Genomic DNA, 27063 nt, shown 5'->3' with positions numbered 1-27063 from the left:
GCACTACAGAAACTTAATGAAGTCAGAAGATTTAAAACATTTTGGGAAGGCAATTTAGTATACCTACAGACAGATCCTCTCCTATATCAAAAAACCTTTAGCCCAGGTGCCATCTCCCTGTCTCTTGAGCAAACGCCCCCCACCCCACCCCACCCCTGCCTTTCTTTCTTTCCTTCTTTCTTCCCTCAAGGTGCAGACCTTTGCTTTCTTCCTCCTAAGCTCTAAGGGCCCTTCTTTCGCCTCTGTAACAGAGTGTTACAGGGAGAGTCCCTGAGTTCACACAGCCCAGCTGGTTCACTTCTTCCACAGCTCATTTCTTCATAAAAAACCCAAAAACTTGCCCGGCTGGCATGGCTCAGTGGTTGAGCATCAACCTATGAACCAGGAGGTCATGGTTCATTTCCAGAAAATACATGCTGGTTTAGGGCGGGATCCCCAGTAGGGGGCATGCAGGAGGCAGCCGATCAATTATTCTCATCATCGATGTTTCTCTCTCTCTATCCTTCTCCCTTTTTCTCTCTATGAAAATCAATAAGGGGAAAAAATTTAAAAAGAAAGGAAGAGGAAGGCATAGGATTCAGGAAACGAAAGAGGAAAAACAGGAGAGAAGCAGAGTCACCAGGTAACTAGGAGTATTTTAGGATGACAGCTGTGTACCACCAGTCCAAGAGACATACTGAGGTCTGTCATCACCAAGATCTCTGTTGCCATTTATCCTCTTCTCAAAGATAAGAACATAGTGTCCAGGTGAGCCTGGCCAACAACTTGCCTTGACTACATACTGGTGAATTTCTTCTCAAAACACTCACTTGCCTAATGAGCTCAGAACACTCATTTCACTCCACAAAAGTGTTCTTTATCCTACAGCTGTGCGTAGGGCACACTCAATTTAGGAAATACCACAGAACTACTCACTCCCTCTTGACCATATTTCTGCCAAATGTCCAACTAACTGTGTTCACTTCTGTAGAAGGGAGGGTACTACAGAAACTTAATGAAGTTGTCAGAAGCCTGGTCCTACTCAATACAATTTCCAGGACTAAGTCTTGACTTTGCTAATGATTTTCACAGAAGAACCTCTATGAACCTCAGGAAGCTGAAGTAAGTATGGTCCATCAATCCCTGGGGATTCCTGAGATCCTTTTAGGAGTCCAAGAGGTACAACTACATACTTAATAATGCTAAAGAATTATATGCCTTTTTCACTGTGTTGACATTTGCACTGATGATCCAAAAGCAATGGTGAGCAAAACTGCTGGTACCCTAACAGAAATCAAGGCAGTACCACCAAATTGTAATAGGCCTCAAATTCATCACCACTATATAATTAAAGTTAAAAATAACACCAGCTTTAAGAATGTCCTTGATAAAAAATATAGAAATTATTAGTTTTAATAACTCTCAACCCTTTGGTACATGTCTTTTATTGTGTGTGATGAAATGATAAGAATGCATAAAGCATATACTTAAGTGCAATGGTTACCTTCAGAAAAGGCACTTGTGTGATTGAGTTGCAAGCTGAGCTAGCCAATTTTTTTCATAAGATACCATTTTCAAAGGAAAGATTGAATGACAAATTATGTTATTCATGCTTAGATATTTGACAGACATTGTCTCAAAATAGAATAAAAACAAAACAAAACCTGATAGTATGCATTGTCAGTGATATTAAGTCAAGCTTTCTAGAGAAAATTTAAAATTTGGAAAACATATCCACTAGAGTGAGCTTGACAGCTTCTCAAGATTTAAAGACTTTTCCAATGAGATCAGTAATGGTATTTACAAATGTCAATACTAACAAAATTAATGGATTTTAAACTATAAATAAAATGTGTAAACATTTGTCCATGTAGGAAAGGTCCTAGAGGTCATAGGTTAGTCCCACTGGAACTTGATGGATAAAAATCCCTCATTTTATTTTTAGAATAGAAAACATAATTCTTTTTCAATACATCTACATAACTGTTAGCCAAACCGACTTAACAAAATTCTCACCCCTATTATACAGACTCCATCTTCTTAGAAACAAAACTCATTTTACATTCAGAATCTTTACTTTGTCAAATGGCATTGAGTGGACTATAACTCAGTAAACCAAATTCTTATCATATATATGTTTTGTAAGCAACGAAGAAAAAAATCAGTATAACATTTGAAGAAGGAGTGGAGGAAATAGAGAATGAGACTGGTTGTTAAATATGTAACTATGAATCATTTCCATTTTTTTCTAAAATCCACATATGAATGTAAATGTTAATTTACAAATTCCAAGATTTAAAGTATTAGAGGAAAAATCTTCTCACTAGCACAGAAGACAACTTTTTTCTCATATTAGTGATCAAAAGTACATTTCAATTTATGTTTCAATTGACTATTGGCCAACTTTAACTTCCATAGCAACTCTCACTATGTTATCCTCTAATAAATTTAAGTTATAGTTAATTTAAGTTAAATTTAATTAGCTTAATGATAAATTTAATTACTTACTTTAAATTAAATTTAAGTTATGCTTGAGTTAGGTGATGTAAGTCAGAGAGAAAAATAAGTTTCCAGTAAAAACCTTTGGAGTTATTGTATGTTATTCTTTTTTTTTTAAATATATTTTATTGATTTTTCACAGAGAGGAAGGGAAAGGGATAGAGAGTTAGAAACATCGATCAACCGCCTCCTGCACACCTCCCACTGGGGATGTGCCCGCAACCAAGGTACATGCCCTTGACTGGAATCGAACCTGGGACCTTTCAGTCCACAGGCTGACGCTCTATCCACTGAGCCAAACCAGTCAGGGCAGTATGTTACTCTTATTGGCCATATACTAGTAGACATGTTCTTTAGGATTTGTCACCAGGCAACTACAATCAACTCAATTTACTATGTTAAATTGTTCATAAATAATCCGCTCAAGAACTAACTTGGGCCCTAGCCGGTTTGGTTTCAGTGGATAGAACTTCGGCCTGCGAACTGAAAGGTCCCAGGTTCAATTTTGGTCAAGGGCACATGCCTGGGTTTTAGACTCGATCCCCAGTGGGGGACTTGCACGAGGCAGCCAATCCATGATTCTCTCTCATCGTGGATGTTTCTATCTCTCTCTCCCTCTTCCTTCCTTTCTGAAATCAATAAAAATATATTTTAAAAAACACACAAATTATTAACAAAAAAAACAAAAAAAAAGAATTAACTTGGTAATGAAACTAAACTGTCCTCTGGTGTTCAATATAAGGATTTCACTGATGAATTGGATGTAAGTACCCTCTCTTCAGGGAAAAAAAAAAAAAGCAAAGATCCTAAAGAAGCCACTTAAGATCATTAAAATCAAAGGAGCCCGACCCTGGTGGCTCAGTGGTTGGTCATCGAACTATGAACCAAGAGGTCAGGGCACATGCCTGGATTGCAGGCTTGATCCCCAATAGGGGACGTACAGGAGGCAGCCAATCTATGATTCTCTCTCATCACTGATGTTTCTCTCTCCTCCTTTCCCTTCCTCTCTTAAGTCAATAAAAAAATACTTAAAAAAAAAAATCAAAGGAGAAATTCTGATTTTGTAAGATTTTCAAGAACAGTCTTCTCACTGAACCGCGTGGCTCAGTTATCTGAAGCATCATCCCATACACCAAAGGTTGTGGATTCGATTCCCCTTCAGGGCACATACCTAGGTTGCAGATTCCATCCCTGACTGGAGGCAATGTATGAGGTGGAACTGATCAATGTTTCTCTCTCTCCTCCCCGCTTCATCTCTCTCTAAAAAAAGAAAGAAAAAAAAAGTCTTCTCAAAGCCCGGCTATTAATCTGAGCTATTACTTGTACAAGTAGGTCAAAGTGCCTAACTAACCACAGTCATCTATGGTAACTGGACAGGACAAGAATATAAACTTGGTAACATTTTTACTATACTTCTTCAAGTTACACTAGCATTTTTTCCCCATTTGGTAAAATATATTTACCAATGTTACATTTAATAAGGGGTTAATTTCCAAAATATATAAGGAACTCATGTAGCTTAACAAAGGAAGACAAACAATCCAATTAAAAACTGGGCAAAGAAACTTAAATAGACACTTCTCCAAAGTGGACATGTAGATGGCCAAGAGACATGTGAAAAAATGCTTCAAGTCATTAATCGTCAGAGAGATGCAAATTAAAACGACAATGAGGTATCACCTCACACCTGTCAGAATGGCTATCATCAACACATCAACAAATGACAAGTGCTGGGGAGGATGTGGACAAAAGGGAACCCTAGTACACTGCTGGTGGTGGGAATGCAGACTGGTGCAGCCACTATGGAAAACAGTATGGAGTTTCCTCAAAAATTAAAAATGGAATTGCCATTTGTAGTGATCCCACTTTTAGGAACATATCCTAAGAAACCCAAAACACCATCAGAAAGAATATATGCACCCCTATGTTCACAGCAGCACAATTTACAATAGCTAAGATCTAGAAACAGCCCCAGTGCCCATCAATAGATGAGTAGATAAAAAAAAGATGCAGTACATTTATACCATGGAATACTATGCAGCCATAAAAAAGGATCTCTTACCCTCTGAGACAGCATGGAGGGACTTTGGGAGTATTATGTTAAGTGAAATAAGTCAGTCAGAGAAAGACAAGTATCACATGATCTTACTCATCTGTGGAATCTAATGAACAAAATAGATCCAGAGACATAGAAGCATGAAACAGACTGACGAATCTCAGAGGGAAGGCGGGGGTGGATAGGGAGAAATTAACCGGGGAACTTACAGGCATATGTATGCATAACCCATGGACACAGAAAATAGTGTGGTGAAGACCTGGAGAGAGGCGGCGGGGGCAGGGTAGAGGGGTCATTGGGGAGAAAAAAAGGGGAGACATCTATAATACAACAATAAAGATAAATTTTTTAAAAATGTAGATGATACTCACCCAATGGATCTTCCATGCCACTATTAACCAGTTTAGGGAGGTACGGTATAGTTTCTAAAAAGAGAAAATAGTAAATAATCTATTTAAAACATAAAATCCATATGCTTTTTAAAAAAATAAACCCAGTTCAGTACCAGTGATTATAATTTAAAACTGGAACATAATAGAAATGTACAACTAACTGAGAACATTGACAACTGGGATTTATTTTCAAGGGGTTGAAATACAGATTCATAATATAATAATATCATAAACTTGAAGGGTAATTTTCATTTTAAAATATATCATTTTCAGTTTCCTCAAATAAGTTCCCTTTCCAAACCCCATCTTGAATTATTAGAGTGTAAAAGCCAAAATTTTATGTTATGAAAAAAAAAACAAAACACCTCCGAAACTCACATAAACACCTGAGAAAGGATATGAGCATATCTTAGAAGGAAGGAATTGGTTTGCCTAAAGAAAGTAGAAGTTATTTTAGATATAGGAGGATGGTTCAGTAAGTTATAAGTTTAGAATGATCAAATATGAAAATAAAGCAAAAAAAATTGTTTTGAAAGAAATGTGACTAAGTATAGATATCCAACCTCCTTCACCCTTAATTAAGAGAAGGATCAAATCTGCCAATCTTGCTTCCTGTCGCTTTCATGGTTTGGATCCCAAGGGAATTCCTTAATAAACAGTCTGAATTCTAAAGTCCAATTCAGAGTGTATTTTCAGAGATAAAGTACCTACTAACAGTTGGTGCCACATGCGATCTGAGAAAACTGGAAATATGATGTGGTTCTGGAGGTGAATTGCTCACAGACTAGATGGCAATGAGGACTCCATCACTGGTGGTGGGTGTAACACAGAAATCCTTGGCAGAAGGTGCTGGTCTACTTCTTACACTTTCACCAGTGATGATAGTGTTGTCTATCTGTGGAATGGAATACTCTAGTTGACTAGATGTATCAGGCAAGTGAAAAGTAAGGGGAAACAATGACTATGACAATGAAATTGAATAGCTATTATTAAATTCAATTGATGCTCTAGAAAAAGATAACAAAAAGCTAGGAGTGATTAACAGTCAAGTGAATGTCAACTATGAAAGCCATAGGACCTCCTAGGTAAACATACAAAGAGGCTTTTTTTTCTGTGACAGCAGGAGGACAGGAAAAACTGAAGACCAGGCTCATCAGAATAGCCCAGCTCCAAAGAAAGTTAACTCTCAACCAGGGAAGTATGCTATGCCAACATCAGGACCCTGATTAGGAAAAAGGGACTCTAATCCACAAGATGGAGACAAGAGTTGAAACCCCTCCAAAATCTCAAATACCCAATACTCCTTAACCCCTTCTGGCTACAAAAGTGGCCCTGTAAGAGCTAGCGCTCTCTCCGCACGTGAAGATAATGCAGAGGACTCCCCTACCTGTTCAATAAAACAGTGCCCCTCAGGATCTGCCACCTCCATGCGCCCTGGCTCATCGGCCTTTAATTTATGGTAGGTCAGTACTGTGTCTGATAAGGTCAGAACTATAACCTCAGAGAGTTAGTTACGAGAAAGACTTAGCCAGCATGTACCAGGGGAGTACAAATGTGACCGAATTCTGTTTGAACATGAGGATCAGAACATCTATCTATCTATCTATCTATCTATCTATCTACCTATCTATATGCACACACACACACAAATATATAGATATATATCTATATATATATATAGAAAGCCAGCGTTCCTAACGACCAGAACAACCAGTCGCTATGACACCCACTGTGGCCAGCGAACTGGCCAGATCAGGGGGCAGGGCCAGTGGCCAAATTCCTTCAGCCCCTCCCCCTGGCCAGCCCCACCCCTGATTGGACTTTCCCACCCCGATCAATGGCGATGGCGATCAATGGCGATGGCGGGGTGGCTAGCCAAACCCCCGCGGCCCTTCCCCCTGGCCAGCCCCATCCCTGATACCTCCCCACCCCAACAGGAGGCGGGGCTGGTTGGCTAACCTCCTGCAGCCCCTCCCCCACCCGACCCCATTGGCCCGCAGCCCCTCCCTCCAGCCAGTTCCACCCCCGATCAGCCCCCCCCACACCAATCGAGGTGGGGCTGGCTGGCCAACCTCCCACAGCCCCTCCCCCGGCCACTGACCCCCGATCCCCTCCCCACACCTCATTTGGGGGTGGGGCCCGATGGCCAATCGTCCGCAGCCCCTCCCCCCAGCCAGCCCAGCCCCGATTGGGCCCATCTCCTCCCCCCACAGACCCACCTCCTGCCATCTCCTCCTCCCCACAGGCCCAGCCCCAATCTGCCCCAATTGGGGCCGGGTCAGCTGGACCCCACCCATGCATGAATTCATACACTGGGCCTCTAGTATAAGATTAAAAAGGGAGGTGATTGATCATTCTCTGGAGATACAAAATTTAACATCCTGGTCAAAAACTTCAAGATCTGGTGTGAACTTACTACCACTAGGATGGTTCCTGAAAGCTGGAAAAGTGATGGTCCATGTTAAATAAAGTAGCAATGCCAAAACTGTAGTGGCAGACAGTGGAGAAAGGGATTAAAAGTTTCGGGGAAGTAGGCTTGTTGAAGTGGTCAGAAAACCCATCAAAAGATTATGTTCCTTGGAATAGCCAAGAGAATATCATAAGGAATGTGCTAGTGAGAAGGGGCACCAGTATTAAGAAGTTAATAGCTGTTCTCCTCCATAGGAGAGGTTGTTACACAACTAACCTCACTGACAGCAAAGGTGATGGATGACAAGACCCTGAAACAAAGGAGACCAGCCTGTGGTACTTAACTGTTAGAAGCTAGATGGACACAATCCTATATAATAAAAGGCTAATATGCAAATAGACTGAACAGCTAAATGACTGGTTGCTATAATGTGCACTGACAACCAGGGGACAGATGCTCCCCACAGGGAGCTGCAAGTCAAACATCCCCTGAGGGCTCCCGGACTGTGAGAGGGAGCAGGCCGGGCTGAGGGAATCCCCTCCCCCAGTGCATGAATTTCGTGCACCACGCCTCTAGTTACTACATAAAGACCAGCAAAATCAGAGTGCCAGTCAAAGGGATCTGACTTAAATTTATGGAGATAGTTAATAAAACATGATGTCACTAGCAGCAAAATGACAAGCAGCCAATAAGAGCAGTTCTCTATCTGTAATCTATGTATATAAAAACCTAATATGCAAAGTGTCCCTTCAGGAGTTCAACCGACCAGGAGTTCAATTGCTCACTATGATGAGTGCTGACCACCAGGAGGTAGCACAGAACAAAGGGAGGCCCAGGCCTGCGGTCAGCTGCCACTAGGACCCTACTTGTGCATGAATTTTGTGCACTGGGCCTCTAGTATTGACATATGAACATCCAAACCTGGCCCTGGCCAGGTAGTAGCTCAGTTGGTTAGTATCCTCCCGACATGCCAAGATTGTGGGTTCAAACTCCAGTCAGGGTACATATAAGAATCAAACAATGAGTGTATAGCCCTAGACGGTTTGGCTCAGTGGACATAGCATTGGCCTGCGGACTGAAGAGTCCCAAGTTAGATTCCGGTCAAGGGCACATGCCTGGGTTGCAGGCTTGATCCTTAGTAGGGGGTGTACAGGAGGCAACCAATCAATGATTCTCTCTCATCATTGATGTTTCTATCTCTCTCCCTTTCCCTTCTTGTCTGAAACCAATAAAAATGTATTTTTAAAAAACACACAAAAAAACCATTGAGTGTATACTAGTAAATAAGTGGAATTGACATTTCTCTTTCCCTTCCTCTCTTTAAAATCAATAAATAAAAATTTAAAAAGAACGTCCAAACCTGTAGAAAATTTTATGAGTTTATTTGAGCTAAAATGGATGGCAATGGAAAGGAAGCAAGATCTCAAATGTTTCAGAGAATGACAGTTTGCTGTTTCTTTTATGCATTTGGAACTAAGAAGGGAATGTAAGAAAGATTACATGAAAGTGGGAGAAAGCAAGGCAGGGATTGGATCACAGGATAGTTAAGATTCTGTGCTCTCTTTCAGGAGTCTGGAAAAGAGAATTACTTCTGGCATTTCAAAGGTGTGCTAATCTATATGCACAAGAACAATAAACAGGCTTGCCCAGCCGGTGTTGCTCAGTGGCTGAGCATCGACCTATGAACCAGGAGGTCACAGTTTGATTCCCAGTCAGGGCACATGCCCGGGTTACGAGTTTGAACCCCAGTGTGCAGGGGACGGCCAATTAATGATTCTCTCTCATCACTGATGTTTTTCTCTCTCTCTTCCCTCTCCCTTCTTCTATAAAATTATGCACATATATGTGTGTATGTGTATACACACACACACACACACACACACACACACACACACACACAATAACAACAAAAAACCCACAGGGCTTGCTTAAACCTTTTACTAAAGAAGTTACAGGCCTGGTGCATAACTACCCACTATGACCTGACCAGTTAGGAATTTATGATCAGATCACCCTATGAGGTTACTTTCTGTTAGATTTATTACAGTGCCCCCTTTTCATCCGCAGTAACACCAAAACAAACCAAGGATAGATCAAGATGCTGAGGGCAGTCACCCCAATAAAAAACCAGACCCCTATGCCCAGTTTCTGGACCTGAACCAATTTCAGATCCTGAACCCACTGACTGAAGGAATCCAGGTCCCCAGGAGAAAGGAACCAGTTAATACCAAAGCAAGTGTAATAATGCCCTAAGAAATCTATGGCTCTAAGACCTAATATGCCCCTGCACTTGTTTAATACTCTGCAGTTGCTGTTTTGAAATTCTTAATAATTTTATCTATAAATTTGTGTTCTGTAAGTGAGGTCTGATGGGGAAAATGAAACGTGCTGGGGGCTTAAAGCTCACACACATGATCAATCTCCTCCTGTTTTCCCAGGAGGGGCCTCTTGGCCACACCCTCTGGCCCCACCTGGCCATCCTTTCCTTGCCTGGGCTTGGGAGAACCGTAGCACTTTTAGTGGGCAATTTCTCTTACTCATTCTCAGTCCAGGAGTACTGGGCACACAAATAATGTAGTTGGCCCTGCTTATGGCCATTCATTCAGGTAACTGTAAACTGTTTTGAGGACAGGTTGATATTGACACCTGGAGTCTAGAAGTGTCATCATGGACTTAAGAGGACCAGAAAATAAATTGAGTCCTGGCCCAAGATCCAGCCCACTGGGTCTGTGGACCCTTCTGGTAGTCATTTCCCAAGGCCCTGAGTATATAACTGAAAGAGATATACTTGGAAATTAGCACACCCCCATTTTAAAAATTTTTTGAGAGTACGTTTATTAAAGCTGGGGACAATGAAACAAGGAAGGGCCTAGGACAGAAAAAGCAACTGGAGAGAGCCTGAGCCTACTCTGACTCTCTAGAAACAACGTGGTAAAGAAGTGAGCTGTTAGCCACCGGGGATTCAGAGAAAAGGGGGCTTGGAGGCAGAATCAGGAGGTTAGCCCAGGATGAGCTGCTGCTACCCATTGGCCCTCTGGGCAATTTTCATGGGGACCCTTAGAGTTTAGGAGGAAGAAAATTCACTTGAATAGGAGATCCTATGGGTGTGCTCCAAGGAGGGTGTGCCAGTGCAAACCCCATTCTGAATGCTTGGCATGTGGGATATTATCCAATATTTATAACTATTAAACTGGAAATATATTTATTTTAAAATATTAAAATCCATTATTAGTAAGGTTGGTTGTGAATAAACAAGAGCTGTAAATTGTTCGTAGCACTGAATATTAGAGGACTGATGTTGGCAAACATTTGGTAATACCAAGAAAGCAATATATACATGTATACCTGTTAATTTCATATTAAAAGAAAAACACATTACAATAAGAAGACCTATATGTATCATTACTGGTAATAACTATTAACCATTTGTAATGGTTAAATAAATTGAAACCAACAACATAGGAATCTTTAACTCAGTTTATTTGCACATACGGGTACTGTTTAGTAGGGAGTATAAAGAGATAAACAAACTACAAAGGGAAAAGTGCCTGTAGATATATAGACACAGTGCTTTGGGATCACTCAAGCTATGGATGAATAATTAATTAATCCTTTATACCAATTTTAAAAAATGTTTTTATTGATTTTTAGAGAAGGAGGAAGGGAGAGGGAGAAGGGGAGGGGAGAGAGGGGGGAGAGGGGGAGGGGGGAAAAACATCAATGAGAAACATCGAGCTGCAGGAACTGGGGATCCAGCCCGAAACCCAGGCATGTGCCCTGACAGGGAATCCAACCAATGACCTCTTGGTGCATGGGATGACGATCAACCAATGGAGCCACACTGGCCAGGGCCTTTATACCAATTTCTGACACTGTGTTGCCAACCAAAGTCAAAGAAGAGAGTAAGCAGCTGGGTAGGGAAAATCAAGTACACTGGTTATCAGCTAGATGGCATGTGCAGGGTAAAGTCTGGCTAGGGAGTCCTCTGTACCAGATTAAATGAGTTCTATCAGAATTAGCTATCCATAGAGGAAATAAACCAAGCAATGCACTGTTCTTTCAGACAATCATAAAACTGTTATCTACCTTTAAATAAAATACAGTCGACATCTTTCTAAAAAATACTCCTGGAAATTTGGCTGACAAGTACACATTTGAGAGAATAAATGTAGAAAATCTTTAACAATGGAATTTTTTTAAGGCATAGATTTGATTCAAGATTAGATTCTTTTTTAAATGTATACCTGAAAAAACATCTAGCAACATCATATACTACAAAATGAATTTCTGAACTCAGTGCACTGACAGTTCACACACCCTGAAAGATTTCCTTACCATAAAGTACTCCAGAGTCAAAGGATGCACTTTAAACTAGTGCCCCCTCCCTCCCTCCCTCCCGCGTGCAGCACTGATCACAGTACAACCCCCTTTTCCTTTGCCAGAGAGAACAACTTTTCTCACACTTATTAAACAGTTTACAATGACCTCTTACATCCATTATCTCATCTGATATCTCTGAAGAAATTATTATCCCTATTGTATAAATGAAGAAACTAAAGTATAAAGAGGTTAGTTGACTTGGACATTCACAGCTAGGAATGTCCCAGGTCTTCAGACTCCAAAGGTAGTAAATACATTATATATTGAGTAACTATGTCAGAATTTTCAAATTGTCAAAATAAACACCTGGTGCTTTACACAACAGAGAAGTTAAATTACAAACCAAGCTTGAATCTGAAAGCTGTATAGGTTCAACCATCTCTTCCCTAAAAAAGTCAAATAGCCATGACTAGTAGTCACAGAGCGGTCTATAATGGGACGACACCAGACTCTCTTAGACCAACCTTCTCTCAATGCTCCTTTTCCTTTTCTGAGAGTAGTAACAGTAACTTACTACAGGAATTTGAAGGGTATAATACAACCCTACTCGCTTCTGGAAACAATTCCATAAGCTAGGTACAGCAGGAATCATTATCCCCATGTTAAAGATGAGAAAAATAAAGTTCAAAGATGTCACTTACCCCTCCAAGTTGCACAATAAATAAAACAGGATTTTATTTATTAAGTCCTTACTTGCTTACTGTCTGATTCCTCTTTCACCCCATCCCTAATCAGTCTATAAGCTCCCAAAGGGAAAAGACTTCTTTTCAATGCTTTATCCACAGGGTTGGTCTACAATAGTATTTAGAACACAGTAGACTTTCAAAAAGCCTACTGTGTTCTAAATACTGAATTAATGAATTGTTTTGAAAATGAAGACCAATAGCAAAAAACAAAAAGGAACAAGTTCCTTCCAGACCTAGCTGGGTAGCTCAATTGGTTAGAGCGTTGTCCCAATATGCTGAGGTTGCAGGTTCAATCCCTGGTCAGGGCACATACAAGAATCAACCAATGCCCATACTACCCAAAGCAATCTATAGATTTAATGCACTCCCCATTAAAATACCAATGGCATATTTCACAGACCTAGAACGAACTCTCCAAAAATTCATCTGGAATAAAAAAAAGACCCCGGATAGCTGCAGCAATCCTGAGAAAGAAGAACAAAGTAGGAGGGATCTCAATACCAGATATCAAGCTGTATTACAAAGCCACTGTTCTCAAAACTGCCTGGTACTGGCACAAGAACAGACATATAGAATAGAGAACCCAGAAATCGACCCAAACCATTATGTTCAATTATTATTTGACAAAGGAGGCAAAAACATACAATGGAGTCAAGAGTCTCTTCAATAAATGGTGTTGGGAAAATTGGACAGATACATGCAAAAAAATGAAACTAGACCACCAACTTACACCATACACAAAAATAAACTCAAAATGGATAAAGGCCAAAACCGGTTTGGCTCGATGGATAGAGCGTCGGCCTGCGGACTGAAGGGTCCCAGGTTCGATTCCGGTCAGGGGCATGTACCTTGGTTGCGGGCACATCCCTGGTGGGGGTTGTGCAGGAGGCAGCTGATCAATGTTTCTCTCTCGTTGATGTTTCTAACTCTCTATCCCTCTCCCTTCCTCTCTGTAAAAAATCAATAAAAATATATTTTTTTAAAAAATGGGTAAAGGACTTAAACTTAAGAAGGGAAACCATAAAAATAGAGGAATCCACAGGAGCAAAATCTCAGATACATGCCAAAGCAATATCTTCATTGATACAGCTCCTAAGGCAATGGAAACTAAAGAGAATCAACCAAGGAATGCATAAATAAGTGGAATAATAAATTGATGTTTCTCTTTCTCTCTCTCTCTCCCTTCCTCTCTTTAAAATCAATCAATAAAAATTTTTTTAAATTCCTTCCATTAGGATGGCATAGTAAGAGATTTGAAACAGGCTCCTACTAGTTAGAAAGGCTAGACTAATTTTACTGACTCAATTCCATTGGCATGTTATGTACTTTACCTAAAAAGAATTTAAGTAAGAGAGGTGAAGTAGGTTTCTATTTCTGATGTCACATTCATGGCATGTTCTGACATAAATCTAAGACTTAAACTGCAGGTTTGAAACTGATTAAAATTTTTACTAAAAGCAAAAACTAAAGGTAACATTTTCTTGATTGATTGTTGACTCTGGCTAGAAAAGTATCTGAATTTCAGTTATTTCTTCAATGTCAGTTCCAGCAGCCAAAGCTGCTTTATATAATTTGTTCTCCAACATATTTCTCATAAACTTAAAAGCAAAGATTAGTCAAAACCTTTTAACAACTAAATCTTTTAGTAATAATTAGTGAAAACCTCAGCCTAAGAACTGACCATCCTTTCCCACCTCTCGGGATCCATAAAATTGCCGTTCTGTCTAGGTACAAAGTAATCCAGAATACCATAAGACAAAGTAATGGCACCAACTTTCAGTATGACATTGTTTCTAATTCTAGAAACTATATTTCCCTAAGAATCAGCTTGCTCTGATTGGGAAATATTTTCATTATTTTCTCCAATATTTAAATTTCAGTAAATCACAAGGTGCTGGTGGTAGTATGATGTGTAACTGCAATAGGTGTGAGATAATGGAAAGAGCACTGGGCTTGAAGTATAGTTTACTCTCTTTCCTACCTATTGAACTCTGTGACCTTGGGCGTCACAGAACATTGTAGAGGCTGCAGATTTAACATTAGTCAGCCATAACATGAGAGAACAACCACCTCACAGAATTACAGTGAAAATGAAATCACATAATGGATATGAGGCCCTACCCAGGTAGCTCAATTGGTTAGTGTGTCCTCCCCATAAGCCAAGGTTACTGGTTCTATCCTGGTCAGAGCACATGCAAGAATCAACCAATGAATGCATAAATAAGTGGAACAATAAATCAGTGTTTCTCTCTCTTCTCTCCCCCTTCCTCTTTCTCTCGAAAATCAATCAATAAAATAATAATAATATATAAGATGTTTAAAAAAAATAACAGTACTGGCATATTTGAAGAAGTAGGTAGCAGCTGTTCCTTAGATAGTTTTTTAACTACTAGAACAATTCTGTGGATGCCAGGAAAACACAACCAATCCCCACTCATTGCTAGATTAAAAATTGAAGAACAACTGTATTAAAGACCTCTATCCCTGCCCTAGCCGGTTTGCTCAGTGGATAGCGTGTGGGCCTGCAGACCATAGGGTCCTTGTTCCATTCCAGTCAAGGGCACGTATCTTAGTTGCAGGCTCCTCTCCCCCCCTCCTGGCGTGTGTAGGAGGCAACCAATTGATGTGTTTCTCTCACATCCATGCTTCTTCTCTCCACTCCCCTTAAAAATCAATGGGAAAATATCCTCCGGTGAGGATTAACAACAACAAAACACCTCTATCCCTATACAATATTACTAACACAATCTGAGAATCTCAGAATAAATCACTTCCAGTATGAGCTTTCATCATGAGATATGTAAATAATAAAGTACAAAGGGCTTTGTTTGCCTACATGGCTAACGTGGGAATTTAACCTACATAACTTCCATAGCCTTCCCTGATTCCTGTAAAGCAGTCCTGGTTGTCCTCATTTCAGAGACTTGAAATAATAAATCTTTTCCAAAAGGAATACCTGCGTTATAAAGCGTTATCTTAAGCTGAATTCCGGCAATTCGGTCTTCCGACCGGACAAACACAGTTACCATTATCTAACAAAGTTGGGTCAAATCCACAAGATGCACGCGTTGCAGTAAGGACCGTATTGCTTACTACCTCTACTCTAGCAAACTGGCTTCATTCCTTTTATTTAGTGAAATAGTCCTTTTTTTTTTTTTTTTTTTTTTTTTTTTGCTTTCTAGAAGCCACTAAGTTTGTTTTCTCTATAAAGCAGGCCCTTCTATTAACGGACGTTTTCGTTCGTCATTTTAAGCAGAATAAACAGGAGAAGATGTTGGGGGCGAGGACCTGGGCGGCTGAGGTCCTGCGGTCCCGTTTTGCACGCGATGAATGAAAGGCTGCTCGCGGCTTAAACCACTTTCTCTCCGAGTTTCGAGAGGCGCTGCCACTGCGCCCATCGCACCGGCGCTTTGGTTCCCCGATCACAGCGGCGCCCCACAGAGACATCGCAGCACACCCTAACCTTTCCCCGTTTCCCCGGGAGTGGGCTCATCTCTTTTCCAAAGGGCAAGTCCCCGACCGAAAACGTGCCGGAGATCCGCGCCCTGGGTCGCCCGGGGCTGACGGTTAAGAGCGAGACAATCACCCCGAGATTTTCCACCGAAACTCCGTCCGCCTCCGCCCGGTTCCCGAGCTTCCGCTCTGCGCAGCCGGGATGCAGAGGTCTGAAGCCGGGCGGTTTTGAAAAATGGACTTTGACCCGATCCGGTTACCGTAACAGGATCCCCAGGGGCCGGTCCCCGTCAGGGACTGGTCCCGGGGGCTCCCCCGAGGAGGCAACTCCAGGCACAGGCACAAAGGGACGCCAAGCAGCCCAGACAAAAGGGCCCCGCCAAGGCGCCTGGGGCGGAGGGAGAGCCCGCGCGGGGCGCTCAGCAGGCGGAGCAGTCCCGCCGGACCGTTGTGGGAGGGAGGGCGCAGGAGGAGGCGGCGGCCCCAGCCCGTCCCGTCCGCCGCCCTCGGCGACCGCGGCCCGAGCCCTGTCCCTTCCAGGACCGCGACCCCCTGGCGGAACCAAGAACGCGACCCGAGCCTAAGGAGCGGCCGCAGCCGGATCCCGGGCACTTCCCGCTCACTTTTCCTTGCTCGTTGAACTCACCGGGGTCGCCCCGCCGCCTCCTCAGCCTCCACAGTAGTTTCCCCCGGAAATCCTACTTGGCCCACCGGCCGCCAGCGGCAGCCAGAGCCTGCGGCCCCCGGGAGGGGGGAGAGAGGGAGCAGGCCGGACAGTGAGGGGGTAGGAAGTGTCGCCGCGGGGGCTCACGGAACTTGTAGTCTCCAGCCCCCGGCCAGCTCTTCTTGGGGCCGACAAAATGGCGGAAACGGCTCGCTGTTTGCTCTCCGGGCGGTCGCCCCGCGCGGCCTCTCTGGGCATGCGCCGCCCACTGGAGCCCCGCGTGGAAAAGAATTTGGGCACTTTTCCTGATATTGAGGGGGACAAAGGTCTATGGACTTGGAAGGACAGAGTTCAATAGACTGAGCTCCAGGCAGTGCCTAAGGTGGCAGCTGATGTAAGTGTTCTGTTTGAGAAAACTGTGAGGCCCAATTTCAAGTATAACCTCCCCAAAAGAAAAGACAAAAACTATGCACGGCCGATTTGAAGAGAAAAAAAATTTAGAAGCAAGTTCCCTCAGTTTTGTGCATAAGGAAGAAGCTCATTCTTAATGCCTTCAGCCCGTTAAATCCAGTTATTCCGCATCGCAAATATCTCAGTTCCTTCCCATTGTCTCCACTACCATCACTTGGAGGAAGCCACCAACATCGCTCTCCAGAACTCACTAGTTTCAGACTCCAGGAGAAAGCAAGGCAGGGAAACCTCTGTTACTGGATTAGGGGATAGTTAACGAGGGTATGTGCTCGCTCCCCTTTTTTTTTTTTCTTCCTTTCATTTATTGATTCTAGACAAAGAGAGGAAAGGAGAGAAGAAAAACATCGATTAGTTGTTCCACTTATTTACGCGTTCATTGCTTGCTTCTTGCATGTGCCCTGCCCCGAAGTCAAACCCGCAACGTTGGGTTATCAGGAGGATGGCTAAGCGGCTGACCTCCGTGCCGGGTCCGGTGCGCTCTTGGAGGTGGTCGTGCTTCCCAGGAGTGCGGAAAAGAGGCTTTCCAAAAGTGTGTTCACCTTGATGCGCAAAAACAACGGCCGGACTTGCTTCGTGCAAAGATAACCTTTACGAGGGAGGTGACAGGCTTGAGGGTGACTACCCTTCCTGACCTGCCCCTTAGGAACGTAGGGTCAGACCATCCTGTGAGGTCACTCTCAGATTTACTGCAGAGCCCCTTTTTCATTCACATGGAGATAGTCAGTTTGTGGAAACTCATAGTTGGGATATAAACACTTTTGTATACTTATCTATACTTTTCTGCATGCATATTATGCTCCCAGTATAACTTATTAAATGGAAAGTGGCCTGGACCAGGCCTCTCTTGTCTTCTGGGAGGCCAATTAACAGTAAAGACTATTTCTAATCATTATTATTTCTGGATTTAGGGCTTATGGGCTCTGTTGGAGCATAATGTTAAGAGCAGAGGCTTTGGCAACAAACCTGTTCTGCCACTTCCGGTCTGTGTGCCCTTGGCTAAGTTATTTAAACCCGTTAGGATTCAGTTTTCTCCTTGTACAATAGCAAACATAATAGTACCTAATATATAGGTTGGTGTGAGAATTAAAGTTAATGCACATAAAGTGGCCAGCACTATACCTGATACATGTTAAATGCTTAATAAACAATAACTGTTATGGAGGGTAATATTAGTTTTCATCTTTTTTTGTTTAAGCTTCCAAATTTTCAACAAAGAATATAGACACAGGCTACAGGTATAAGGATGTTCATTGTAGCACTATTTGCAGATAATAATAATAATAATAATAATAGAGCCCTAGCCAGTTTGGCTCAGTGGATAGAGCACTGACCTGCGGACTGAAGGGTCCCGGGTTCGATTCCGGTCAAGGGCACATATCTTGGTTGCAGGCTCCAGAGAGAGTGCAGGAGGCAACCAATCGATGTTTCTCTTCCATCGATATTTCCCTCTGTCTTTCCCTCTCTCTTCCACTCTCTCTAAAAACCAATGGAAAAATATTTATTTTAAAAAATAAATACCCGAGTGAGGATTTAAAAAACACACACAAAACAGATAAATAATAAAATAAATTTAATAATAATAATAGAGTGGGCAAATCAATTGTGATATATTCATAATATAAAACACTACAAAACAATTAAAGTGAATAAACCAAAGCTACAGGTATCCACATGGATAAAACAAAATGTTAAGTTGCAGAAGGTTATATACAGCTTGATACCATGTATATAAAATTTTTAAATATGACTGACAACACTATATACTATTTAAGGGTTCATACATACATAGTTTTTCGTGTTTTGTTTTTTTTTAAATATGGAACGCTTCACGAATTTGCATGTCATCCTTGCGCAGGGGCCATGGTAATCATCTCTGTATCATTCTAACTTTAGTATATGTGCTGCCGAAGCGAGCACCACACATACACAGGACAATGCAGTTCTGAGGAGAGAGGAAAAGGAATGGGTGAAAGGAGGGATACATTGGGGCTTAAAACATAGCTCTGATATTTTATTCCTACAAAAGAATTGTAAGAAAATAAGGCAAAATGTGAAGATTTGATAACTTTGGTGAAAGGTGCTTATGTGTTTGTTATAAAAACATCTATTTTTCTATATGATTGAAATAGTTCTCTATTTAAAAGAAAGCATGGAGCAGAGCAATGTACAAAATATGCTACCTTTTTTTAAATAAGGAAAAATGGTAATGTATTTATATCACCCACATCTGTTATGCCAACCTGAAATCAGTGGCTTTCACAATAGTAGTAGTGGTGGTGGAGGGGGAGTATAGGGTTTTTGTTTTTAAACAGTTGTTTTTTTACACACAGTGAATTTCATTCTTTTTGGTGTTCAGTTCTATGAGTCAAATGCATACACTTGTGTAACTGCCACCATTATAATTTAAATTATCCATTTACTCCAAATACTCCCTCATGCTATATTTTATAGTCAACCTCTCCCCCAATCATGGCATCCACTGGTCTGTTTTCTGTTCCTGTAGTTTGTTTTTCCCCAGAAAGTCATACAAATGGAAGGAAAAAGTATAGCTTTTTGAGTCTGACTACTTTCACTTAGAATAATGCATGTGGAATTCACCCATGTTGTTGCATGTATCAGTAGTTTGTTCCTTTTTATTGCTGAGTAGTATTTCATTGTATGGATGTATCATAATTTGTTTCTTCATTCACTAGTTTAGGACATTGGAATTGTTTATAGTTTTTGTTGACTGTGAATGAAGCTACTGTAAACATTTGTGTATAGATTTTTGTATAAACATAAGTTATTATTTCTCTGAGGTAAACACTTAGGAGTGGGATTGCTGAGTTGTATGGTAAGTGTACATGTAATTTTATATTTAAAAACCCAAATTTTTTTCCAAACTGGCTACACCATTTAGAATTTTTATAGCAAGAATGAAAGCTCCAGTTGCTCTGTGTGCTTATCAGCATCTGATATTGTCAGATTTTGAAAATATTGTTTTTAGCCATTCGAATATGTGTGTAGTGGTACTTCCATAAAACCAACATTTCCTTAATAACTAAGGATATTCAGCCTCTTTTCATGGGCTGATTTGCCATCTATATATTTTCTTTAGTGAAGTATCTGTATTAGTCTTGTGCCCATTCATTTACAGGGTTGTTTTCTTATTATTAATGAGTTGTGAGAATTCTTTTTACATTCTAGGTATGAGACCGTCATTAGATAAGTGATTTGCAGATGTTTTCTTCTGTTCTGTGGTTTGTCGTAGCATCTTTCACAGGGCAGAGTTTTAAAGTTTTAACTAAGTTCAGCTTGTCTTTTTTTCTCTTGTGAATCATGTCGTAGCTAAGAAATCTTTCCTTAACTCAAGATCACAAAAATTTCCTCCCATCTTTTTTTTTTTTTTTTTTTTTTTTGGCTAATTGTTTTATAGCCACAACAAATGAGTACAGAGAATGCCCTGTACAAAACAACACAATAAATGCCCTGGCTGGTGTGGCTCATTTGTCCCGTGCACCAAGAGCTCACTGGTTCAATTCCATGGGTTGGGGCACTATCGGTTGCTTCCGTGTGAGAGAGAAACATCAATCGATTGCCTCCTATACTCAAACCCGCAACCTGGGTATGTGCCCTGACTGGGAATCGTATCAGCGACCTATCGGTGCACAGGACAATGCCTAACCAACTGAGCCATATTGGCCAGGGCTTACAGAGTTTTTAATACACTGGAGAGCGTTTGGCTTGCTAAAAACAGTAGGTTACTCAAATTTTTCGTTTTCTTTTGGAACCTCCATTTAGACAACACCCTAGCTGAGCTACATTTGGATAAATCATAATTCTGTTTATCCCTCAGTTTGCCACTCAAAAGATTACATAAACATTCTGTTAAGATGCTTTGGGCCCAACTGGTATTGCTCAGTGGTTGAGGGTCAACCCATGAACCAGTAGGTCACAGTTCTGTCCAGGTCAGGGCACATGTCTGGATTGTGCACTCCAGTAGGGGACATGCAGGAGGCATCTGATGTTTCTCTCCCTCTCCTTCTCTCTCCAAAATCAATAAAAAACCACTTAAAAAAAACCCACTAACACAATAAAAGGTTTAAGATCAAGGTGTTCCTTTAGGCAAGGCTGAAGATTTCAGTCTCTGGTATTTAGAATTAAGGCTGCCATCTTATTTTTGGGTGGATCACTGGGTGTGTGGGTACTATCCATGCTTTTAATCAGATTTAAACAGAAGAATGGCCACTTGGCCCAGATAGAAGTAGATGAAGTGTTTGTGTCAAATAACTACCGAAGTTCCTTCCCACAATGCAGTGCCAGGTGGGGTTGTACTTCTTGTCAGATTCCTTCTTAATATGGGCCACAGTGTCCTTCTCTGTGTTATATTTCTTCAGTGCTTGAGTAGCACATTCCACGGAGTCCTGTTGCATCTCCTCCTACATATCAGCATTTTTGATCACTGCCTTTTGGTCACACATGGTTATAGTGGAGCAGGGGCTGGCTGACTGCAACAGTCTCCTGAGGGAGGGGTGGTCCAGGCTCAGACCCAAAGAAGCCTCCCCCTATATTTTCTTATAGAAGTTTAGTTTTAGGTTATCGTTTATTTCTTGAGGATTTCTGCATATACTTTTATAATCTTGATCTATACCTTGAAGGATACACAAGCTTTCCTCTGGGGTGGGAAAATTGTGTGACTTGGGATAAGCATGATATCGAGACTAGCTTTACACTGTGTACACTTTTGTGCTATTGAATTTTTCCTTAAATGTATATCTTACCGTACCTTAAAAACAACAGCAAACTAGGGAATTTTTTTTTTTTAAGCTAAAAGCTCAAAAAAGTGTTGGGGGACTACTGAAACACAGTTCCAACCAGCATAGTTGAAAATCATCAGGATGATTGTTGGACTGGAAGACTTCACCATAGTTTCCAATCCTTTGAGCTCTCTTCTGTCACAGCTGTGAATGGCTCTACAAGCCTAGCAGTTCTTACTGGGCTAAGAACCAAGTCCAATGAACTGGTAAAGAATTAATTGGGCCAATCAGGGAACAACATGCAAATGAGTGAATCTGACTACTATAAAGCTTCCTCACTATAGCTGAACATTGCAGAATTTAGAGACGTGGTGTTGCTGCCACCTGAAGGCCACATATCTCAATAACAGGTTCATGGAACTAGCCGAGGGAAGGGGCAGAATCCCTCTCAGAATTGAGTCCTCTGTGGGACTCTGGATTGGAGTAAGAGTAATTTATAAAATTTTCCCTTTTCCCCTTCAGCTCAAACCCAAATTGGTAAGAGGGGCTCCTAAGAGTGGCAACTGTGGCTTCAGATTGTCTAGGTTTGAATCCTGTTTTCACCTTGGGTAAATCAGATAACCTGCTCTATACCTGTTTCCTGACCTATAAAATGAGGATGATAACAGTAGCTCCTTGGTATGTTGGGAAGATTGAATCAGATCATGTAAAGTGTTTAGCACAATGCCTGCTGCATAGTGAAAACACAAGAAATAGTAGCTGTTTTTAGGCAGAACTTGAGAAACCTTGGTCATTGTAAACCGAGAGACTGTACCTTGATGCACAGTAGTCCATTGGAAAGGCCTGTAGCATCTAACTCCACCACTTAAGGCTTGTAACCTCTCTGAACCTTACCTCACCTCAGGGGTGGTTTTGGATGATACGTGAAATCATCCGTGTAAAGCACCAAGCACAGTGCCTGGCTTGGAGTGGACAGTTAACAAGTGGAGTGACGATTAACACAACAATAGTTTCCAAGTATAGCCAAAGGTTGGACAACTCAGGTTGCAAACAGGCAGGCCACAGGCGGTCGCTAACCTACAGATATTTTGGTTCAGCCCTCAATATTTGCACATTTTAAATTACCTGCCATCATTTAAAACAGAAATTTCACATTTAGTCCAGATTCTTAACTTCTCTTTTAAAATGTGAAGTTCTGCCCTGCCCGTGTGGCTCAACTGAAGCGTTGTCCCATACACCGAAAGGCCATCAGTTCAATTCCTGGTCAGGGCACATACCTAGGTTTCAGGTTTTGTCCCTGGTTGGTGCTAGTATAGGAGGCAACAGATATTTCTCTCTCACATCAATCTCTCTCTCTCTTTCTTCCCCTCCTTTTTTCTCTCTGTCTTTCCTTCCCTCTCTCTAAAATCAATAAACATATCCTTGCATATTAGCATAACCAATGGACACAGACACTGGGGTGGTGGGGGCTTGCCCGTGGTGGGAATGGCTTGGTTGGGGGGAGGTCAAGCTGGGGAAAAAGGAGACATATGTAAAACTTTAGACAATAAATTTTTTTAAGTGGGGGGAAAAAACGTATCCTGGGGTAAGGGTTTTTTAAAAATAGAATAAAATGTGAAGCTCTGATAATGTACCACACCAGATCTGGAGGAAGGATGGCCTATAACAGGGAAAACTAATTTCTGTCAAGAGAGCCAAGTAATGCTCCCCGAAGAAGCTGAGACGTGAAGGTTGCGTAGGGGAAACAGCGCTCCAAGCAGAGGCTGATGGGTCCAAAGGCCCTAAATCAGGAAGATTAGTGCCATCAGGTAACTTCAGAAAAGCCTGGTGGCTGGAGCACAGTGAGCAAGAAAAAGGTGGGAAGAAGATGATCCAGTCAGCACTTAAGGATTTTGGACTTTATTGTGAGGACAAGTGTGGTTCAGAGCGGAAAGCTAGGAGATAGCCAATTGGTATAAAACACTGAGGAGCTAGATGGGATCAGAATGGAGAAGGGTCAGAAGTCAACATTAGCAGCTGAGAAAGCAGAGGAGTACTAGGGCAGCATAGGATCTATATCTAGAAACTCTGGGCACACACAGGAGAGCCTATCGGGTATGGTCTGGCAAAGGACAGATTTTATTTTATTTTAAAAAATAATTTTTAGCCCTAACCAGTTTGGCTCTGTGGATAGAGCGTCGGCCTGCGGACTCAAGGGTCCCAGGTTCGATTCCGGTCAAGGGCATGTACCTTGGTTGTGGGCACATCCCCAGTCGAGGGCGTGCAAGAGGCAGCTGATCAATGTTTCTCTCTCATCGATGTTTCTAACTCTCTATCCCTCTCCCCTCCTCTCTGTAAAAAATCAATAAAATATATTTAAAAAATAATAATTTTTATTTCAGAGAGAAGGGAGAGAGAGAGAGAGAGATAGAAACATCAATGATGAGAGAGAATCATTGACTGGCTGCCTCCTGCACACTCCCTACTGGGGATTGAGCCGGCAACCCAGGCATGTGCCCTAACCGGGACTCAAATAAGAACCAAGTTAAGTTGGACACCAGGGTGAATATTTTATGTCCATTTTAATAGTGGAAAAGTGAGAAGAATAAAGATTTGGCCAAGGATTATATATGAAAAATGAGATACAGAGCTAGATTCACAATACCTACCTCTAATTTGTTGCTCCTCTAACTATATTAGTTTTCTCAAGGTGAATAAACTCAGCAGCAATGCTATGTTGTTAATAATAATATGTACCTTTTATTGAGATCTTGCTAAATTTAGCCTCTGTGTTTGTGTGCACTATTATCTTATTATTTCACTCAGTTAATAGAGTTCACCCAAAATACTATGTACCAAGGGTACTGTTAGGCACTGGGGACACAGGAATGAATGAAACAGTCACCATTCCTGTTCTGTGGGAGTTCACAATCCAGAAAGGAAGTGAGTAGTTGAAGACATAATTATAAAGGGTAATTGGCAGGTACTATAGGGAGAGTATAACAGTGAACCCAACCTACATGGGCAGCAAGGAAGCTTTCTGAAAGAAGTGCCTATTCTCACAATAACCTGGTAAGGTAGGTGCTATGAATATACCCTTTTCACAGATGAGAAAACTGATGTTCTCAGAGAGATTAAGTAACTAGGCAGTGCTAGAGCCCGGATGTAAGCCTAGATCTATATATACCTAGACCAAAGCTCATTCTTTTAGCTGCTAAGTTATTTCTTAGCAGATATTTCCATTAGTTTGTCCTTTCATTCTGGGTCATGTGAGTGGAATGAACTATTAACTGAAATGTCTGCAATGCAGGAAGTTGAAGTCATGGCTTACAAACTGTGCAAGCATGTCTGTGTCAGGGTTGGCTGTCAATTTTGGAATGACAACTATTTAGTGATACAGCTCTTTTGCTAATGTTTGAATAGATGTTCAGGTCAATGGAATATTATTCAACAGCTATGTACTGAGTGCCTACTATGAACCAGTAATGGTGCTAGGTGCTGTTAGAGTTACAGTGATAATAAAACAAGTTCCTAAGTACTAGGCTAAAGATTGTCTTAATAGCTAACAAAAAAAAACCCAAAAATCATTTAAATAACAAAGCCATAATCCTGGCAGTTAGAAACTGTAGGTAACTTACTGTAATAGCTACCAGGTTTTGAGCATCAACCATGTGCCAAGCATTGCATGAGGTACCTTAATGAAAATAAACATGATCATGATCATAATTACTAGTAAAAACTAAAAGACACCTACTGTGAGACTGTGTTGAGCAGTTGACATTATCTGTTTTAACTCCATTCTCTTAATCCATGTTCATTCTATAATGCTAATATCGAAGTAATAATGATGCTAATATTGCCCATTCCATAGATGAGAACATTGAACTTCAGGGATTTTTGCCTGAGTTCCCAGAGCTAGTAAATAGAATAGCTAGAATTCAAACCCAGGTCTGTCTGACTCCAAAACTTTGGCTCTAGACCATTGCAACCACACTATATCTGCAAGGAGAATTAGCTTGTAAAAACCAGGGAAATGTGGTATGATCTGCATAGCCAAATACACATCCAGACAGGAGAAATAAATAAATATCAGTGCTTTAAAAACCCTCCAGGGAAGTGAAGAAACAAGGCGGGGGGGGGGGGGGGGGGCCAACAGTGGTCTGGTAATTAGATACTAGCTAAGTCCTAAAACAGAGTGTCCACTCAAAATATTTATACAATTATGTATATCACTCAATTCTGCTTAAATTTGCCTCCTGAATTATCTTTAAATTTAAGTAGTAATGAAAGCTCAGAATTTTTGGTAATAAGATACACTTCCTGCCCTAGCCGGTTGCTCAATGGTTAGAGCGGCAGCCTGAAGAATGAAGGCTCCTGGTTTCAATTCCAGTGAAGGGTACGTGCCCTGGTTTCGGGCTCAATCCCCGGTAGGGGGCATGTAGGAGGCAGCCAATCAATGATTCTCTGTCGTCATTGATGTTTCTATCTCTCTCTCCCTCTCTCTTCCTACCTGAAATCAATAAAAATATATTTTGTAAAAAAGAAATACACTTCCTTCCTTTGGTTATTTATTAAAATTTTAATATTCAGGACATGTTTTTATTGATTTTAGAGAGAGGAAAGGAGAGAAAGAGAGAGAGAGAAAGAGAAACATTGATGTGAGAAAGAAACATCAATCAGCTGCCTCCCACAAGTGCCCCAACTCAGGATCAAACTAGCAACCTAGATATGTGCCCTGATTGGGAATTGAACCCACAACCTTTTGGTGCACGGGATGATGCTCCAACCAACTAAGCCACCCAGCCAAAGCTAGATACATTTCCTTTAATTCTTGTTTTATATCTATGTGGGAAAGAAAAGAAACTATATAATAAAAATCAATGTCAAGCAAATAAGTGACCCCATTCAGGATGGGGTGCAAGCTGTGCTTAGTAAACTGGGAAGAAAAAAGTTCCCTAAAGGAAGCAGCCATCAGCTATGGGCCATATGAACAACCTGTCTCCATGATTACTTGTGGCTGTGGGCAGGGATGTATGCAGCCTCATTCCAGATATTCAAATATGGCCAGAGGTGAAATCTGTGTAGATAAGGAAATGCCCAGAATTGGCTCTGTGACAAATGGACCAGGAAGGTCACTGTTGCATTCAAACATATGATGTGTGCACTTTTACCTACTTATTTATCCTTTGTCTCAACATAAAAATGCAAGAAAAGGCCCTATTGGTGTGACTCAGTGGTTGAGCATTGACCTCTGAACCAGGAAGTCAAAGTTCGATTCTTGGTTAGGGCACATGCCCAGATTGTGGCTCAATCCCCAGGGACATGCAGGAGGTAGCCAATAAATGATTTTTTCTGATC

At 41.3% G+C, this 27063-nt stretch overlaps 1 protein-coding gene, 1 non-coding gene and 1 pseudogene across 7 annotated transcripts in view; all 3 read right to left on the bottom strand.

The window, feature by feature from the left end:
• PHACTR4 (phosphatase and actin regulator 4) overlaps positions 1–16705 on the bottom strand; it is a 75415-nt gene extending 58710 nt beyond the window's left edge. For 5 of the 6 annotated variants that reach the window (XM_070404512.1, XM_070404509.1, XM_070404510.1 and 2 more), the window contains exons 1-2: positions 16502–16705; positions 4906–4959 (exon numbers count right to left, since the gene is read on the bottom strand). Coding sequence is in view for 2 of the 6 variants with exons in the window: in XM_070404511.1 (XP_070260612.1) it covers positions 4906–4921 (16 nt within the window). In the remaining 4 variants the exon portion in view is untranslated. Of the gene's footprint in view, positions 1–4905; positions 4960–16501 lie in introns of those variants that run through there. The other variant, XM_070404514.1, reaches the window with a different exon arrangement.
• Positions 16706–18800: 2095 nt separating this feature from the next.
• Positions 18801–18907, bottom strand: LOC139004531 (U6 spliceosomal RNA). The gene has a single exon (XR_011470409.1). It is a non-coding gene; the product is annotated as a U6 spliceosomal RNA (small nuclear RNA).
• Positions 18908–20937: 2030 nt separating this feature from the next.
• On the bottom strand, positions 20938–21565 carry LOC139001690 (dynein light chain 1, cytoplasmic-like; annotated as a pseudogene).
• Positions 21566–27063: the final 5498 nt, after the last annotated feature.

This window comes from Myotis yumanensis, unplaced genomic scaffold, assembly GCF_028538775.1.
Source record: "Myotis yumanensis isolate MYYU_CA2020_CCGP unplaced genomic scaffold, mMyoYum1.0.hap1 SCAF_2, whole genome shotgun sequence".
Taxonomy (NCBI): domain Eukaryota; kingdom Metazoa; phylum Chordata; class Mammalia; order Chiroptera; family Vespertilionidae; genus Myotis; species Myotis yumanensis.
The sequence above is the reverse complement of the archived record's forward strand: the minus strand, read 5'-3'. Positions and strand labels throughout refer to the sequence as shown.